Source organism: Takifugu rubripes, chromosome 16 (genome assembly GCF_901000725.2).
Source record: "Takifugu rubripes chromosome 16, fTakRub1.2, whole genome shotgun sequence".
NCBI classification, from domain to species: Eukaryota; Metazoa; Chordata; class Actinopteri; order Tetraodontiformes; family Tetraodontidae; genus Takifugu; species Takifugu rubripes.
Window position 1 is genome coordinate 5,547,637 of NC_042300.1, and position 20,554 is coordinate 5,568,190.

Consider the following 20,554-nt stretch of genomic DNA (forward strand, 5'->3'; position numbering starts at 1 on the left):
AAGGAATATCTGCCCCACTTGTTATTCCTCTTGTTTGTCTTTAAACTGTCAGATGGAAGACTGGAAGAACAACTTAATTAAAAGCTTGTTTGCTTTTTAATGCAATCAGAATTTTTTTTCCTCGCAATACGTATTTGGGCTCTGTTGATTTACCTGTTTTACCAGCCTGTTGCAGTCAGAATTTAGCTGCAAAGAGGGACACACCCATAGTTTCGTCAAAGTTACGCTCTGGCGTTCTCGAGCTTGTTTACTCGTCTGGGGGATTATTTCTCATTTGGTGAAAAACAGTTACTGTGTCGCGTCTGGTGGAGCTTTTTAAAGTTTGATGCCTTCCAGGTGATCTCAGTTCAGCCCTCCGAAATCTGAGACGGACTGAAGGTGCAGAGGTTGATGCAGGATGTTGCTAATGAAAGATGCATTTTGGTAAACACACATCCTGTTTTTTCTTCTATTTTGTTTATTGGTTTAAGATACCCCCTCCCCGTTAGCTTGTGCGTGCGTGTTTGTACTCACTCCTGGGCTCTCGTGGTCCATCGACGGTAACCTTTATGGCTCGATGGTATGTTGCCACTTGTGGCGGGTTGGTGAATACTGTAATTGTCAACGTGAAGCTCTTGCCTGTGGTGACACCAAAAAAATGATCAGATGAGATACCAACTTCACAGACAATGACCTGCATTCATTCAAAATCACAAAGTCACAATTCTGATTGTGACTTATAACAATAGCCAACACAAAAGGACAGGGAAAATGCCTTTAAGAGGATTAGTGGAGGACAAAATTGAGAAGCTCTATTTAGCTTGTCTTGTCTAGCCAGCGTCTCGTTATCTACACGTATTCTCTGGGGCTAATGCTGTGTGAGTGGGCGAGAGGCATTTTAACAGTCACTTCCTCTGTTGATAATCCCCAACAGTTGCTGCCTTGGGGTCGAGTGTGTGCGTGCACGCTCTTATGTGCATCCATGAATCAGAGCGCAACAGCCTGTCAGCAGCAACACTAAGGTCTGAGGCATGCTGATGCATCACGTCGCCATGGCTACACACAGGAAACAGGAAGTGGGGGGCAGGTTTCTCAGCAACTCATCGCTGGAGCAGCTGTCCATTCAGACGTAGGCAGCTACCCGTATGTGTCCTCCCCTTTCACTCCAGCCCAGTGTAAACATCCCTCTCTGGGCAGCTTTACAACACAGGTGCAACAGGTGACCCACAAACCTGATGAGGTTTGAGGTGAATGTGCATCAGCCTGAGCTTGGGATTTTACAATACAAGCTGAGTCAACAGCTATCTGTGTTTTAATCTGAACTAAATAAAAATGAACACAAATCCAGACAAGGACCTCTCCTCTCCTCTCCTCTCCTCTCCTCTCCTCTCCTCTCCTCTCCTCTCCTCTCCTCTCCTCTCCTCTCCTCCTCTCATCTCCTCTCCTCTCCTCTCCTCTCCTCTCCTCCCCTCCAGCCCATAAACATCCTATCAGCTCCTGCCGGTCGAACTTATCTCTGTTATTGTTGGGTATTTATTTCAGAGCCCACGTAGTCTGATCTCTCATGGCTCTGATGTCACTTCCTGCTCGATTCTGTGTCATGGTGAGTCTGCATATTCAGAGTCGCCATGGCAACAGATACAGGTTCAAAAGTCAATATATAATCCTCTTATTTTGCAGATATTTTTAATATTCTAAGTTTTTGGGAAAGTTGCTGGGGCCTGGCTTCAGAGTCACTGTAGTGTGACATGGAAATAAACACGATTTTCACGTAAATTCAACCTTCCCTGAATTGTTACACCTCTCACCCTTGTGATGTGCAAGGCCTGGAGCTCATGTCAACAGAGAATATATCCTTTATTTAATTACAGGGCTGAACGATGAATGCAAATAACCATGCACAATCATACCTATGAGTAATTTAGAGAAACAAGAACTGGGTGTCGGTGCAGCTGCTGAGAGGCAGCAAGGTCCACTATTGCACCAGTGTGCCACCCTCAGAGTCATATCCCTGTTCAAACCCCAGCACCAAGGTGTAGTGCTGCAATGTGTTCTATTAGCAAAGCTGGAAGGTCATGTGACGTGAGAGGAGTGCACATAATGGCGTTGATAGGAGCTGCAGTGATCAGCAGCCCAGATGAAGTTTAAATAATATGTTGATAAATTTGAATGGGTCACGTAAGAGGAGCGACAATGAAACTTTAATAACATGTCCCTTAACACTGACACTGGTTTTGCAAGCACTCTTTGCCAAGCAGGAAAAGTTTACTTTTCGTCCCATCGGGAAAATGGTTGGCCAGAATAAAGGCATAAAAAGGGCCTTGTTTGAAAGCAATGTGAGTGGTCGCCGCATGATTCACCATCTTTATTTTAGGAGATGGGTGGTGGGATTTGAGGCGAGAGTTAGAGATCATTATGTGGTTGCCACGAGGGGAACGTGACCACTAATCCACACCGCTGACGGGGTCCTGCTGAGCGGTAGCGTGCAGTGAAGGGAAGTTTCAGGCCTCACCTCTGCCGCTGCGCCCCACGAAGCGCAGGTCATTGAAGCGAGCCACCTGGTTCTTCATCACACCCGAGGCGTTACGCAGCTCGGCCGAATAATTCTCGTCGTTGCCCGCCATGACTGTGACCACCGTGCCGTCAGGTATGTCTCCCAGAGCGACCACCTGGGAGAGAAAGACAGTAAGGGAATGTGATTTCACCGTGACTCAGTGAACTTCTGACTCCGCACGAGCTGCAACGTCTCGTCGTCTGTTCACAATTACAGAAAATAAGAAAAAAAAAATCTTATTAGCATAGATTTTAATTGCGGCATTGTTCCTGTTTAACAGCAGAATGCTGAATGAAATCAGACCTTCACTAATAAAGGTTAGATGGATTTATTTCTGCAGTCTTCACAACTGAAAAGCCTTGTGTTATCATTTAGATTCCTGGAGCTGGATAAAAGAGCAGGAATAGGTCTACAGTGCAGCGATAATTACAGAGCCAACCATTTAAATAACACATTTATTTTAAAAAGTGTCACATCCAATTTATCGCCACGGCTGCAGATCCAGAATTTTCACTTTGGTCTTTCTTTGAAGCGTGCTTTAAACAATATCTGTCAAGTAATTAATAGGCTCTTTCCTGTGAATTATCACGACATCATAATATTGTCAAGGCTTCCAAAATGCATGGAGACGCCTGAGATGCATAAAATGTCTCGTGATAAATGAGCTTTTTGTGTATCTGCGGTCTGATGCACTCATGTGAAGGCTGATTGCAATAATTAGGTGTAATCATTAAAATGGGTGTCATAAAGTGGTTGCATAGTACAGAAGATGATATATTTTTCTTGGATTAAAAAAAAAATTACATATGAAAAAAATTCTATCATAAAAACGCCTTTAAAGGGAAACATTAAATTCAAATACACAACTTCTCTGACATCTCAATGACAATGAACATTATTTCTTTACTTTTTAACTTACACTTATTGTGTTACAATGTTAATTTAAAACTCATTAATACGTGTGGCCCTATTTTTTTTTTTTTTAATCTTTAAACATTAACGCCATACTTTTCCCTCCAGACAGAAACATCAGTGCAAGAGTGGCAGACGTTATAAAAAGGGTGTGTTTTTAAGGATTAAAGAAAATAATTTCTTATAACAATTTGTGGTCTAATTTGTTGGCGCTTGCACATGGAATCACATTGTGGTTTACCTCTTAATCTGGCAACGCGTCACAGAGACGGGACTCACCTTGAACGCGACAGGTAGCGTCTTGTTGCACCGCCAGTGGGAGGGCAGGACCGAGCAGAGAAAGTTCGGGCTGTCGGTCCGGACTAGCTCGGCTGGGTGGTCCGCGATGATCTCTGCCATGCTGCGGTTTTCGTGGGGACGCAGCCTGGGTACCGCCGCCGCCGCGTCCGGCTGCCCGGTCGGGGAGCTCACATCGTTCATTTTCCCTGGGACCGGCTGGAGGCTACTGGACGGCGGACTGAACCTCCGAGTCGCGCTGGGATCTACGGGGATTCGCATCACAACAGCGTGGATTATAAAACAGGCACCGAAGTCTCACCCAACTCTCTCAAACTCGGGGAGAAACTGGGAATGCGCGCCGCTGCTCGCTGAACCTCAGCGCGTCTGCCAACGGAAAAAAAGGGGCTGTGAGCGCACGCAGGCAGCGCGCTCTCCACTACAAACTTCAGCGGTCGCCTTGAAAAGACCAAAAAAATACACTTCTTCGTCAAGACAAACAGAGCCCTGAAAAACCCCGATGATGTTCTAAGCGACAAACTCCTTTTCCAAACTTCTCCTGGAAGCGTCCATGCGCTACAACGCAGGCGTAGCTGCTCGGTGCGGATATAAATAACATGAAATGAAAGTCCGGGCGTCTAGCAGGCTATTCAGTTACAAAAAACACCTCTAAAGTCAAACAGTCCACCTCAAATGCTCAAAAAAGTTTTTTGTGTCTGTCTTCCTTTCGAGAAAAGTCAAAGCGCAGCTCCAGGTGCGTCATTGAAGTCTTTGTGCAGAACTGAAAGCCTCTCTGAAAGCCCGCAGGCTATGTACACACACACACGGGCACACACACACACACACACACAGGCACACAAGCGCGTGTGCACACACATACGCACGCGGGATTCAAATGAAAGAAACTTTAACAATAGTTAACAGACGAATTCATAGCTACGAGACGCCTACAAATAGTCCATATTTCCCCCCGTATAGTCTTCGGGTCGTGACGCAGGTTTGCGTTGCGTGAAAAAGGTTGACGAAGTCGGGGGGTGGGGGGGACTCGCCGGCGAGATGAAGGAGGCGGAAAATATAATCCCGTTTTTGTAGCCGTGAATGTGGTTAGTGTTTGGAGGCCGGGGTTTCCCGTGCTCAGGCTTTTTGTGGTTTATATAGCTCCTGCGCCCAGCAATTATTGCGCTGATGCGACTCCAACACGTGGTGTCTGGAGACAGAACCAGTCCCTCCGCCGTGATCTATCACGCCTGTGCAGGCTCCCGGACAGGTCTACACCTACACGGAGAGAGGGTGAAACCTCACACCTTTCTCTTTACATTACTGAAAACTTCATACACTTTCTGCTCCTGACATGTCGCGGGTGCTCGAGACCGTCTGCGCGCTCTGGACATTTCCAGTCAGACACGCTTCGTTTCTTTTACTGGCGCCTTTTCCTGACACCAGTCGAATTGGCAAAAAAAAAAAAAAAAACACCCCAAAACAAACAAACAAACAAAAAACCCACCTAAAAAGCTCCATGTGAAGAAATCCCCGGAGATATATGATGCGGAGGACATAGGAGTTAAAGATAAATATGTTTTTATTATTATATGCATTGGCTTTTATTTATGTGTAATTATTGAAAACCACCTTGTTGGGAGAACCAATCACAGATGATAACTGGATAAAAGCATGAAGCTGCGTTCAAATGAACACACAGGTGACCCTTGGAGTGCGCTTAATGACGCCCAGTCTGTTTCATGACGTTTATTTCCCGATGTTTGACCAAGAAACATGGACACAAGACAATTACGCATAAAAAAGGACTTGAAGGTGGAGAGTTCAGAAGTCAAGTGATCGAATTGCTGCGTAACACAAAATAGCAACAATTCTAGACCAAAAATGTGCTCACATATAAGAAAAACTGGAACATAAGAGCAATGTGTTCTGAAGCTAGAACTTGTGGTGACCATTTTAGATTTACTATTTAAAATCAGCATCTTAAAATGAAATGATTCTCAATTTAGCCCAACAATGAATTAGACTAAATGAAAAGTATGTAGTGCCCATTATAAAGAAGTTTCATGATCCCTTTCCCCGCATCATCATCTTTAGTGAACATCATCTAATATATTTTTGCTATTACTGTGTGATATCATTAAAAAAATGACATGCTTCTTTCAACAGTGCAAATTAAATAATGCAAGAAAAAAAAGTGACAACTCTTCTAAACTTGAATGAAGAAAAGGTTTTTTGTCATATATCTAATGAAAAGTAGCCAATACATCCCAGCATAATCACGTTTCACACTAATAAAAGTAGCAGTGGGACCCATGACTGTGCTGCCTGACGGTGGGCAGGCCTGTTCAGCCTGTCCCCCCTCTGTCTACTGTAGAGGGCATCATCTACCCTCTCTGAGCCTTCGTATCTCAGCTGGCTCCCATCAGCCACCCCACCCTCCTCCCTGTTTACCCATCTGTCTCCCAACGAGGCCTTTTTTTTTCTCTCCCTTTTTTCTGAGTGCCACATCACACAGCAGCATCTGTGTTGCCACTGTGTGTTCCTTTTCCGTGTCTCCAAAAATGACTTTTATTGCAGGAGCAACTCCTTAAGACAAAGGCCTTTGATACTTTGGGGACGGGGTCAAAATAGAAAGAACTACTGAGAGGCCTCTGTGAGGGTTTTGATTATATTTTGCAGCTCTCGGTTTATATATATATATATATATGTATTTGAAAAGCACTGACATGCATCTGGCACCTCATCATGTGGACAGGGTGGAGGGGGGAAAGAGAGTGATTAAGTTACACCCCCCCCCCCCTCGCTCCTTCCCCAAATGCTAGAAATGTGGTTCACATTGTCCAACATTCTCCAAAGATCAACTAACAATTCATGGATGGATAAATGTGAATAGTAGTAATTAAATCTGTAATAGTGATAAACACGGCCTCGCAGAGCCGTGCAGCCGGCCGCTCCAGCGGGGTTGAGTTTCAGCTTCGATAACATCGATTTTTCACTGCCGAATATCTCCGAGGTAATGTGGAAAACATAATGCTGTTGTGGAATTCAATTGAGGCGATGTTGGGGATGTAGTAATAATAATCCCCGAATCAATTTCATCAGCCAAATTAGCTCAAATGTATACTGTATGTCTGAATTGAAATGCTGGGACTGGGTTTTGTCTCTCACTCAAGGAGTTTATGATATAATTTTCACATCCCAGTTTCATGCAGACGTTCAACACACACAAATCAATCTTGACTTTTCTGCAGCCTGTCCCACCAGAGGCAGCAGCAGGAAGGGAATCTCTCTCTCTCTCTCTCTCTCTCTCACACACACAAACACACACGTGCGAGCGCGCACACTCCCGCCACCCCGGCCTTGACGAGCTTGGCTCATCAAAGAACGTTTGCCCCATCTGACACCGTTTTGCCTCTCCGCCATGCAGCCAGCATCTGTCTCCAGGCTTCCAACAGGATATGGCTCGTGTTCATACAGAAAGGCCTGCTGCTCTGCTGCTCTGTCAGCCAGAAAGTCTCAAATCTGTCACTCGATGGAAGGGAAACACCAGAGAAAGCATTAATACTTCAGACTATACACCACTCAGTCAAAAAAAAAAAAAAAAAATCAGCCCCACCCTGGTTGGTATTAACAGATTTAATATTGTGGAGAGTGGAGCTGCTGGTTGTGTGGCTGCTGCTCGCCTGGTGCACAGCTGCATCCTCTCTCAGATCTGGTATTATTCATCTACTGTGTTACACTGGCTTGGAGACTTTTCACAGCAGAAGTGACTATAGGAGCCACGGCGAACCGCACCGAACAGGATGTGCCTTTCATGATTTATGAGCATATTGTGTTTCTGCCTCTCAGTTTCAATTATTTGTTTTCAATAAAAATCAGACTCAGCTGACACTATCTGGCTAATTTTTCCTGTCTTGAGATCAAGCGTTTAATGAAAGTTTCTCTTCTGGTTTCCACTTGGCTTCGTGAGTGCGAACCGCCGATGCACTCACGCGGCTGCCGATAAGGTTGATAGCAAGCTTCGGACTTACTAACTGCTTTGATCTTGATGTTGGGCACAACAAAGAACTTGGTTGCATTTATTCTAACTTGAACATCCTCATAATTGTTGCAATGAACACTGCCAATAATATAACATGACTTCATGAACTTTTATATTTGAAAATTACTGTAAAGAACATTCTGTCTTCATTATACAACAAATATAGTGATATACTTGTGGGATGAAAGAGAAGCCATGGAATTGTCCCTAACTTTAATCTTACTATAGTAGTAATCTTGTAGGACATTCAGTTTGTCTGATCGTCAGACTGTTCCAACATGAAAAAGTTAGCTATAAAGTCACGAATACCAGATGATTTGGAATTTAAAAAAAAAATGATGTTGACATGTTATTCGTTCTCACAGTACTTTAAGCTTGAATAGACAAAGGAGCATTTTTGTTCCATGTACATCCCATAAGTAATTAAAAAACAGATCTCCATATTTTCTCTCTTTTCTCTGCTCTATGTCTTATATGAAGGGAAACGTTTGGAATATTAGCTATATCTATTATCTACTTGTCAGAGTGAGTTTTGCTCTTTAAACCTTTGTTCTCCATGCAATGGTCCTGTATTGGTAAGTCATTTGCTTCCACAACACGTAAATAAATGTAAACTGGACTTTTAGTTCTATGAAAGAAATGACTCAGTGAAGACAAAACACTCAATTTTCACTCACTTTTGGCTGCGTTTTAGGTCCATACAAATGGAAATACTTGAAATATTAAGTGTAAAGTACAAAATATTGGTGGGATTGTGTCCAAACCCTTTCATATGTGACCCTTTGCCTCCATTAAAAGTGCTTGTGTAATAATATTTTTATGGCAGTATACATTATTGTTAGTTTTTTCAAAAGGAAAACTTTTACCAGGAAAAAGTAATGTTCTTACCCCTTAAAGAGTATTTGTTGGTTCACTTTAAGGGATAATGAAGGGAAATATTGGGAAAGTATCTTTATAACCAGCTTGATACATCCCAGCATCCATATGCAAACTTACTGTCTGACCTTGACATCGAAAAATAATAAAACCAGAAAAGAGCACTTTCTCCCGCTCCAAATACGCTCATCATTGGAGGGGAAAAGTATAGCCACTAAAGACTCGGGATTACAGCTACATTTCACAGTGGTGCATTTTTCAAGACGCCTAATTATAGCTTTGTAGAGGAGGGCTGTGACGGGGCTCATGCGCTAACGGGATGTTTCCATGTTTGGCAGGCCAATGCGCCAGCTAACCAATCAACATAGCCGCCAGCCTAGGCAGCTAAATATTCAAACTAACCAACTCGGAGCTCCATAAAACAAACTGGCCTGACTGGTCAGTCGGCTCGAACGTGTGACCTGTGAACCAACAGGACTACAGCGAGGTCATCTGGCAGAAACCTGACTCCACGTGACCTCATCGCCACAGCCTGGCCGTATCACATCCACGCACTGATCCAGGATCCAGTGTTAAGCCCTTAATGGCTGTTTGTCATTGAGCCTGTGACATCACGGTGAACTGCGAGGACCAAGGCGGCACGTTCCGCGGTCAGAGTTTGAGGTAGCTTTAATGTATGTACTTCTCAGTGAGGAGAAAACATGCAGAAAGGGTCCGTCTGATATTTCACTCTGTTCTTGGACGGGCAGAGAGCAGCATGGAAAAGAGCTGCGAAGGGGGTGGCTGCTCACTGCTTGTGGCAGGAGAGAGGGAGGGAGGGTATAAAGACAATTTCCTCTCTGGTCTTATTGCTCTGACTGTCTGCCGCCTACTGCCTTCATGGAGGTCCCTAATTGAGATCACTTGTACTTAAAAATAGGAACAAAAAAGGAACTTCTGTGGGCTGGGAGATGGAGAGGAGAAAATAAAGCAGTAATACGTGATGAAGGCTGCCATTAAAGAGCCTCAATGATAGATCTGAGCAAGTTGGAGCTGAGTCTGCCAGGGGACCTTCAGATGTTGACGTGATGTACACCACCTGCTGTCACAGCACCAGGACTTTGTGGATTTTCTCCGTGTGGGAGTGTGGCTCTTTTGATGGGGTGGTGTGACAGCGCCGGGGGGCGAGGGCACAAACATGACAGCTCAGATTTTCCGCTTTCGTACGTGCGCACATTTAAAATATCTCTAAAGTCATCAGGTATCTCACTGCCCTGCTACATGCTCTCCAGCTATGGCCCCAGCTATGCTATTATTAGCAGTTCGCTGTAAATTCGCTGTTCCACCAATCAGACCCTCCCTCGAGATGGCTTTCCCAGACTCGGGGCCCCGAGTGTCCCTAAGGCCTGTGGGTTTTCTCTTCAAACAGTCTATCACTCAATCAGGTTTGATCGTGCTATTAATCACAACAATGAGCCTCCCGTCCTCAGAGACCCGTTTGAAGGATTGACTTGGAGGAAACGCGGCGTATCCGGGAGCGGTACCGGACCTCGGTTGGGAACAGGAACTCTGTAAAGAGCGTTTTTCTTGGACCGAGACTCTCTGTAGGTGCTAAAGACAATACAGACACCCGGGCTAGGCCAACATTCCTCTTTACACTTTTCCCTTCCTCTGTGTATTTCACCAGTCTGCTTCCTCTCTGCAAACTAGCCGGATAGTATCAAAATATTTATAGTACATCTGCAAGACATGCTGTTCTCATGTATCCAAGAGCACTGAGACATTGAGATTATACAATATAAAATGAACCCTGGGTTTATAGGTGACGATCTCGGTCTGTACTGCCCGTCTGTGGAGCAGGATTGAGGATGATTTATGGCGATTCAAGCGAGATAGATAGAGTGACTCCGCAAGGAGCGGCGAGCAGGCTGCGGCCCAGACTAGCACTCGCAGGGGGGCTATCAACTATCGCGAGCCCATTTCCACTGCTCCTGTTTCAAGACTGGAGGAAAAGAAGGAAGTTAGAAAGTATGCATGTGTACAGTGTATGTGCATGGAGGCGGAGGGTAGGGGGGGGGGGGGGGGGGGGGTCCAGGTGCACCGAGTCCAAATGCGATGTTAAAACCTATGTAGGAGCGCCAGAAGGAGGGAGGGGAAAGTCTGTTATAGATGCCCAATTGCACACAGACCTAAACATAGACACTGTAGAGCCGCAACTTGAAATGTACCATATACCTTTTTTTTTTGTTTAAAATGTATTAAATGTACTATCTGTTTTGCTTGGCCATTTCTGCCAGACTCGCTTTTATTTATTTTACTGACAGAAAGTGGACCTATGCGGGAAAGTCTTGGCATGGCTCCGCTATTTCACTTCTGGGGGGTAATCAGTGTCAAAAGCCTAAATTTGTAAGTCAGTTTGTCCAGACTCGAGACAACAGCCAATCAGATAAACAGGATATTAAAAACCTTTTCCTGAATATGATCCAAAATGGGGCTATTCCAAGACATTGGGCCCGAGCTTCGCAACCTGGAGCCTCCATTCAAATCCCCTGGATGTCAAATCTGTCCGGGAAAGTCTTGGATGTCTTTGCTCTGAGCCGAAAGAGTTAATGTATGAAGACGGTCTCCGCTGATGCATCGCAGTCGCAGAGTGGCCTTTGCCCAAAACCTTAGCCTGTAATTACCCTGAGCCTATTAGGCTACTGGTCAGAAAATGACTCACGACATGCAACTTAGGATGGCGCTCGCTTTCGTAGCTTCCAGGCAGAGATAAATTCCAGTCATCTTTGGAAAAGATAGAAAGGACGAAAATTTAGGGAAAACATGATTTCACAGAAGATAATGACAGATCATGTGACCATGACCCTGTTTTTTCCACACAGAAATGCAGGACGTGACCATAATTCCAGGACAGGAACATTTCTTTTCTGACTGGAAGGATGATGCTGGTTTATAGCACCTCGGTCGACTCCCGGGAGGGGAGTCTCCTCACTTGCTTCCCCTGGGGAACATCAGTTAGCTGTTGAAATACAGCCGTTCAAACAAAATGTGTTCTGTGGTGCGGCATTATATCATAAGATAATTTCAACATCACACATACAGAGAGGAGCTGGCAGACGGGTTCGTAGGATGTGGTTATGGGTTGAAAATTAAATTATCTGCCTGGATTATGGTGTCACCTCTGGAGGCACAAGATTTATGGTAAATAATTTCCCAAGACCTGATCCTCTTAAATGCTTCAACCGTATTTGAGAGTCATAGATCACGTTGATATGTTCTCATGTCATCCGAAAAAGCAAAACCATTCTGGTTGTTGCTCACAGATAATCGGAGGGTGGGGGAACCCTGAAAAATACTGATCAAACTGTGCAAAATGGGCAAACGTTTGACACAAATCACCAAACCGTTGGCGCTCTGAGGCACGTTTCAGCCCTGGACAAGCAACTTTCATCACTTAATAAGATAATACAGGTACACAGGGTTGAAAGCTGTAAAGATTAAGCCCGTGTTCACATTGCCAGAGATTTTTTTTCCCTTCATCAGTAATTGGCTCACGCTGTGAGCCTGATGATTGGGTAATATTTATGATGGACCCTCAGGGCCTGTTCCCCTCTCGGTCTGTCTTATGTCTATAAAATCTTTTACTCTTGGCTCTGCTCTGGTGCAGACAAGGTCCCATTAGAATCTGATTGTATATGTGCTTTTAAAGTGTGCCTCCATAGCGTCTTTAATGTGCACAGGCGCATGTGCTTATGTGCGTTTATGCATGTGATGTGAGCGTATGTGTGTGCAGCAGTAAAGGGGCTGGCTCGGAGACTTTGGTTAACGGGACTATAATTTGGAGGCCCCGTGAAGACTCCCAGCAGCCTCTCAGTGTTTGTTTACCAGAGAGACCAACTCTTCTGTTTCTGCTGCTTCTGCACGGCCCTGCAGGAAAAGGCTGAAGTATCAGTCTCGCCGTGCGTGCACAAATGCGTTTCTGCGTAGGTGTAATCATCTGTGTAATGCACTATTTATCTGAAAGTGACATTTTGTACAATAGACAAGAAATAGAACTCTGCGGGAATTGCCGAGGCCATTTAAACATCCTTAAACTAAAACTGTTCTCTAATTTTCCTCTAATTAAGCTCAAGAATCTGTCATCACCCATTCTCTCATTGTTCTGGCTGCACCTTTAAATGACAATAAATCACAAGGCAGCCCGTCTTTCCTGGAATGATAGCTTCATCATAAATAAGAAAACAAAAAGGAGCTACCTTCACAAAAAAAGAGAGGGACCCAGCCCACATTAAAAAGCACATGTCAGCAAAAAGTGGCTGCTATTTTTTGTTTATGCTCAGAGAAACTCTCCTGGGATGGAAGTGCTTACTTTCTGCCCCAATTTGGGCTTTATTTATTTATTTATTTTTCCCCAAGAAATGAATAGAAAACAACGCGAATCAAAAGACCGGAGCACCCCCCGTCTGTCATTTAACTCCGAATTGCCTTTGCTCTGCGCTAGCTGTTTCCTTTCAAACGCGGAATTGTTGCAGCATCCTTAAAATCCATCACAGGAGAGAGGAAGAAAGGCAGAGGCGGAGAGCAACTTTCAGCATATCACTCTAATAAAATATTCCTGCTCCTCTGGGATCCTCCTTTGCTCATTCAGCACCAGGAGTGAAGTGGAAAAGGACTGTTATTGGTCCCCGTCCAAAAGGGGGGAGAAAGAGAGAAAAACAAGAAGAGAGACCTATTTCCTTTGGTGAAAGATAGAAAATAGAGTGAATAGCGCAACAGTTGACGGAAAACTTTTTTAGGAGCGACAACAAACTGAACTACAGACGACTGTAAGAGGGCAGCTGTCTGGGTGAGTGACGGTACTCTGCAGACAGAGCACAGCTCCAGCGGGGATCAGACAATATGTACGTACGTCTGCAGCCTTTGATCACACGGCAGCGCGAAGGGTTCGAATGTGTGTAAACTGGAACAGCTTGAGGATCGGCACAAAGCGAGGCGCTCGCAGGAGACGGCAGCCTCCCTCACCTTTGAAACAACCTGAAATGTAACGTGGTGGGGGGGGGGGGTTCTGCAGCGCCGTAACACTGCTGTACAAGCAGAAACCGGTGGAAACTTTCCACTTTTTTTCCTCTTTTCCTCACAGCGAGAGTCGAACAGACGCGCTTGAGCGTTTTCAACAAAGTTTGAAACCAGAAAACAGCCAACATTTCATTTCGCCAGCCGGAACAGTTACAGATCGCACGGTTCGGAATCACCTTGCACTTAAATTATACACACCTTGTCAATTCAGCGCGTATCTATATTATTAGAGGAGAAATAAGTTACATCAAATTTCCTTGAAGTGAAATCTGATATGCTAAAAATGAAGCCACACACCAGTTGGACGCTGCAGGCTTTACAATTGTCCACCTATATATCAGATTACGAATAACCAATTATGCGACTGCTTCTTCTCCCCCTCTTTCTCCCTGGAGGCCACTTTACAGACAAGAGCTGTCATTTCTAGCTTCTCTACCTTCCCCAGAGACTTGTCAATATCAGCTACACACTATTCACAGTTCAAAGAGTGCAGCGTCCCACCAAACACACCTACGCACGCTGTCCAGGCTGCTTTCCTGTCTCCTGGGCATATTTAATTTCAGTGTCTTGTGCACGTTATAATACGTCTCCATGTGCGAGCGTGTGTGCCGCAGGTGGAACCGTGCTTCTGTTGTGATTACTGCGGTGACCAAAAAGCATCGTCCGCCCCGCCACATTTGTCATCACCCTTTTCCTGAAGGCGTGGGTAGGAGGGGGGAGGATGAAGGAAGGACGTGAGTGGGAGAAGGAGGAAGCAGAGGGAAAAAGGAAAAGCAGGAGGACAGATGACGGTAAAATGGCCGCCCCCGTGGGGCCATATGTGAGGTGCTTTGAAAGAGCGACCTTGTGTCGCCCCTTACAGATGCTGAACGGATCCACCCCCCCCCCCCCCCCCATCTTCATCAGTTGTGTCATATATTTCACATGTTTCTTCATCCCCACTCTTAAATGTCTCTCCACATCTATAATGTCCTCCTCTTTCTCCACCTGACATGAAAGAAGCCCTCTCTTCTCCGCTCACACAGGCCGTCAGAGCTGTCAGACCACCATAAAACGCTTGCGTGGGCGTTGCCGAGTGGGTGGGCACTTTGATTTTCAGGTGTATTTGATCTCCTGTGTTCACACCTCGGCGTTGGCGGGGGGCCAACCGTGTGGGCAGGTAATTTGAGTAAATTAGGAGACGGAGCCCTCTCTGTTGTTAATGACACCCCATACCCTTCAATGCACCTCCAAACTATTGTTCCATTTACTGCACACACCTTTCTGTTTAGTTCTACTTCCGAGCCCCCCACCCCGGTTCCATCTGCGCTTCCTGCGCAACACTCGCCGTCCGACCTTTCCTGAACATGCGGCTGTGTGGAATGCGCACAGGGGGAGCTACATACAGGGGATTGGTTCCAGGTGCCAGTTTATGTAAGATCATTAATCAAGCGGCGCGATTCACCGACAAATGAACGACGCTGTGCATCACCAAAGCAGGCAACTCTGTTTAAAAAGCAGAGACTTTATCCACAAGACTTTTTCAAATGCGCAGCATGATAAATGATTAGCACTGGTGCAAAAGTGATGATATCAGTGTCTGGAGACAAGCTGGGACAAGCTAGCGAGCTGAAGTCAGGGCTCGCCGTGGCACTTTGATGCTTTGATCATCTCGTTTCACCATTTTCTTGAGTAAAAAAGATTCAACTCCACTTCACACTTCTGGGGAAAATGGGCCAATTAAAGCATCAAATGATCAGAAGTGCTTTAAAAATCCCTGTTCTTTTCCTGACCTGATGGTATGAGTAGGGTTAGATATATATGTATTTGGGAGTTTTGCCTGTGTCAGAGGGGACGCCGCATTCCTTTAAGATTAAACTAACAAGGGGAAAAACCTGCCCTTTTCTCCAGCGTGGGGGCAGAACAGGTAGAGCCTTGTGTAGGTGCTGCGGCCACGCTCTCACTCACATCATTTCAGGCTGAACCCAAACATCCAGGAGGCTCAACACTCCATATTTCCCCTTTTTAGAAACAGAGAGCGCGGGGGCACAGCCAGATCGGCTGCTTTGCAGGAATGCAAAACAATGCCGTTCAAGTTTCCTGTGGTCTCGACTTAAAGACATCTTCAGACACGAAGTAGTAAAATAAAACAGGAGAAAGGCCATTAACAAAGCCCCGACTTTATGAATCTGGGTTTTAACACCGGTGTTCTCTTTCATAATGGTGAAGCGCTTCCAAGATAGACCAATTTTCGACGTGTTAGGTAGTTACTTCCTCTCTGAGGGCTTATAGCGGATAACAGTAATTCGCACAGCGGGATGCCGCTGAAACGAATGAAGGGCTGTGAGATCTTATTAAGAGTGAAACTAGCACGGAGCAGCATTAAAAGCTCCCAATTGCACTGAGCTAAGTGGCAATTATGACGCATTCAAAATTCATTATGATGCGTGCCTCCCCCTCCCACAAAAAAAACACAGTGCACTAATTTGGCGTGTGTCATTGCGAAGGCATTTAACAGTTACAGCTGTTTAATGAGAAAAGACACATATAAACACTCTTTATAGCTCCTCAGAGGAAAATTATTTTGAGTTCATTATCAATAGCTGCTTGATCATTAAAGTGCAATTATCCCTCAGTCTTTCAGATACAACAGGGGGCAGCGTGAGCGTCTACACTGATTTCGGGGCCACGGCGGTGGTCTTCATAACAGCAACAAATGTAACCTCAAGCTGCACTCGGGCCGCGTCCCTCCCGTGTTTGAATAACCCCGCAATGCTTCATTTTGTTGGACTAAATGTTATTTACTTTGTCATTCAGAGGTAACAAAGTGCAGCAGTCGAAGCCACATAAAAACACCTCTTGATCCTGATCACTTTTCTAACTTTTCTGATTAAAACTGTTGTTTAAATCACCGTTTTGGGAAAACAATGGTTACGCTTTTCAAAGAAGCGTACAAATTGAAAGAAAAACACAGAAAACTTTCTCCTCCACTTTTGACCTATTTCAGGCCCTTTAAATCACAGGTTACACTGTTCCCATAACGTTCACATTTCGACCTAAATAGCCGCCTACGGCCGATTTGCGGCCACAATCAGCCCGCCATTCACTTTAGGGCACCTTCGGCTGAAAACACAGACCAATTAATCTATCTTTGATTAAAGACTGATCACATTAACTCTCTGCACCCTCTTGATTACCCTCAGGAATTATGTAAAAGCTCCAGCACTAATAAGTCCTAATAGCTGGCACAGAGTGCAAACACACACAGCACCGTTTGACTCCATCAATATGACCCTGCTGGGATTAAATAACATGTTTGCCTCAGAGGTACAATTAAGCGTTGCTAAATAGAGTTCCTTTGAGCGTGGAGTTAAGGGAAGAGTCTTCTCTGCACAGTAGCAGCCAGAAGCGCTCGGATTTTTCTCCCCCTGGCTTTTTCAAATTACCTATTGATGAGTGGGCTTCAGGTCTCCCCCCAGCTGGGGGGGGGGGGGGATGTCTGGTTCACTTTTAAGATGTCTCCAAGAAGCAGGCCTGTGGTTAGATCTAAGGCAACACTTATGCAACAGAAGCTGCCTTTTCTGAAACACATATACGGTTTCCCTGCAAATTATCCCAGATTTTCTTTGGGGAGAGTTTTCCCCTCGGCGTCTTCGGATATTTACCCACATCGCCCTGCTTTTTCTTTTGATCGTGTTGATTCGGGTCTGTCTGTGTGAGCGCCCTTTTTTTTTTCCCCCTCTGTGCCATGACTGCACAACTTTATTGCTCCCGTGGTGTAATTGTCTATATGGAATTAAGTTTGTAATATAGAAAATGCAGTTTCCCACAGAAGCCGGGGGGGCTGAGTGGATGCCACACAAGTGGAGGATTATTCGGCCCTCCCCATAGGGGAGTCTGAAGTGTTATAAAATGCATTTGAGGGAATTAGATTTCTTTCTTTTTTCTTTTTTTTTAAAGGATGACGTAAATGGCAGGATAAATTTTAATGGGCAGCTTTTTTCTCAATTGAGGATATTCGCCTGGTTACTTCGGGTTGGCTGACTTTACTGCCGAAACCTAAATTACGAATGTCCTTTAACGCACACTGACAGACAGGATGGAGTAATGTGGCTTTCTAACAAACAAAACATTACTTTGTGACTTATTTTCTCAGCAGACCGTCTGGTGTCGGGAAAATGTGGGAACAGGAAAATCTGAATATTCCTAATTTACAAATGAGGAACTCATATTTAATCAATGGAGGTCAGTAAAACATAAATTCAAAAAATTGAAATCAAATAAACTGCACTGTAAATTTGTTCCTATTTTAGTTTTAAAGTCTTGTGGATTCTCTTTTTTTACCCTCTCAAACAAAAATGTTCAAGAAATGCGTTTTCACTGTGTGAACATTTAATGACGTTAAAATAATGATTTTACAACTGTACCTACAGTAAATACATTTAATTAATACTTCATAATCACGACAAAAAGCACTGGCGGTCTTGCTAATTCACATTAAAGCCATCAAGGGTGGCTTTTGTGGTTGCACTGACAGATTTGCAGCCCAGATGTTCATTAAATGTGACAATAATAATATCGCCCAACAGCACCGCCAACGCAACCACCGTCTATCTGAGCTCCTCCACCTGAACATCTGCAAACATCTGCTGCTCTCTGACTCTCCTCGCCTCGATGGCAGCATGCTTTCAATTTCCTGCTGCTCCTCTCCTCTCCTGTCATTCCCCCGCGCCCGCGACCCCTGAGACACAGCGAGGGGTCAGGGGTTAACGTGGTAATAGGTGGTGGTGATTGGTGGAAGAGCGCTCACTCTCTCCCGGCTTTCAGAGCGTATTAGGAGCCACTCTGCTTCTGTGCGGAGCAGAGGCCCGGGAACAGCTGTGTCTGACCACCGAGCGACTTCTTAAAAACATCTTTTAAACATTTGATTTGGATACAGAAGCGGAGGCTATGGACCAGAGCGGAGAGAGAAGAGGAGGGGTATTAAACCGAGCCAGTCGATTTCTTGCGTTGCAGAAAATGTTTGTTTAAATTTGAGAAATCATCTGGCCAAGCTGAAACATCGTTTATTCTGTTGATTAAATTAGATGTAGTGTAAAACAGCTGTCACAATAGAATACAGCAGATCTTGAAAAGGCTGCAAAAACGGGCTCCACGGGTCATTGAATAGCGTAAAGACGAAACCGCTACTGTTCATCGGGATGGAATTTTTTGCGGTCTTTTTTTTTAATCGAATCCACGCGAGATCTCAAACTTCGGGAGGAGGTCATTTAAACCGAAAGTGTTCTGTAATTTCTATAGTATCTGAGTGCATGCTACCTTTTTTTTTGGAGAGTTACATCAGCTTGAAATTATTATTTTAAGCTGGGGAATAAGATTCCGTCCTTGATTTCCAGATCCCCGTCCACCGAAACAACACATAAATTCTCCCTGGAAGCTGCAGAACTCTTTGCTGATGAATTAACGACCGTGATGGAGACCAAAATAAATTCAGAGCTTCTTCATACCCGACGCAGAGACACCCAGAGAATCCAGTCTTCCCCACATCTTGTTTCAATGCCCAACTGTAAACCGTCTTGCGCAGCGTCTGTTTACATTTGTCAGAAATATCACCCGTGTTCTTTGTTTTTCGGGTCTGCGATGGCACCGCTTTGTAAATCTGAGGGTATGTTGAACAAACATGTCATCTTACCCTTTTAGGCATATTTATAAATACAACCTAAAGTAAATAGTGGAATCTTTAAATGCACTGGATATTCTTTCCTTCAGTGATGCTGCGTCTGATCTCAACCACTAGACACAAATTAGATCCAATCAAGCTCCCATCATTGCTCTGTCCCAATCTCAACACCTGACCCCCAGTCCTCCCCATGACTGGGGGCTCGTGACCCGGCTCTAGACACAACAGGAACTGGCAAAGCAGTACTCACCCCAGAAGAAGTTCTGTTGACATGGTGTCACTGTGCTGAAAAGGCTGTTAGATGCCATAGCTGCCTCTGGTTGACGCAAGCCCCACTTTTGTTCCTCTGTGGTTTCCGTGACCCTTGACACGTCCTAAACCGAGAGCACGCAGCGTGTCATGTTGGGAAAAAAATGGAAAAGCCATCCACAAGACATGCTTTTACATATCAACTATTTAGATGACCACAAGTAACGACCAGGTCTGGTTTTATAGAGGAAAAAAATTGCAGAGGCAAATATCGCATTTGCGGATGGATCAGATGTTGTCGGACTTGCTTGCTTGGCAAGTGTGGTTGGAACGTACTTACTCGCTTAGTGCCGTCCTTGTGACTGGTGCTGGCCTGCGACGATTAACCATTTACACTCCAAGTCGCCCTCAAAGACCAACCCCGAGCCGCACGTCTGTGGTTCTGTGGTTGTTTGGGAGGCGAGCGGAGCCCTCACACAACCCAAAAGGCACCAGCTTTAAAACTCGTCTCTTTCCTGCCCTCCATGTGCCGTCACTGGAGAGCCTGGGTCACATGCCCCGTGATGTCATCACAGCAGAGAAGTTGTAAGGGGACAGCCTACTGTTGTGGCTTCCTCTCCTCTCCTCTCCTCTCCTCTCCTCTCCTCTCCTCTCCTCTCCTCTCCTCTCCTCTCCTCTCCTCTCCTCTCCCCTCCCCTCCGCTCCTCTCCTCTCCTCTCCTCTCCTCTCCTCTCCTCTCCTCTCCTCTCCTCTCCTCTCCTCTAATCTCCTCTCCTCTCCTCTACTCTCCTCTGACTTTTTCCCCCTCCTGTCTTCCCTCCTTTTTCTCTGACGCGTGGTTCAGCAGTGTTCGCAGCCTCTCTGGGGCATCGGCGGTCTGATGCTCCCATGAGTCAGGCGGCTTCAGTGGGGGGTTGCTTGTTGAACCGCCCTTGCCTTCTCAGCATATGGA

The 20,554-nt window shown here is 45.2% G+C and overlaps 1 protein-coding gene across 2 annotated transcripts in view; it reads right to left on the bottom strand.

Moving 5' to 3' along the window:
• The window catches only part of runx2b (RUNX family transcription factor 2b), a 35,494-nt gene extending 15,367 nt beyond the window's left edge, over positions 1 to 20,127 (bottom strand). The window contains 5 exon segments of one of the 2 annotated variants that reach the window (NM_001032643.2): positions 514 to 618; positions 2,492 to 2,648; positions 3,725 to 3,987; positions 19,604 to 19,727; positions 19,943 to 20,127. In NM_001032643.2, the coding sequence (NP_001027815.1) occupies positions 514 to 618; positions 2,492 to 2,648; positions 3,725 to 3,987; positions 19,604 to 19,661 (583 nt within the window). In that variant the 5' untranslated portion in view covers positions 19,662 to 19,727; positions 19,943 to 20,127. 2 annotated transcript variants of the gene reach the window in all.
• Positions 20,128 to 20,554: the final 427 nt, after the last annotated feature.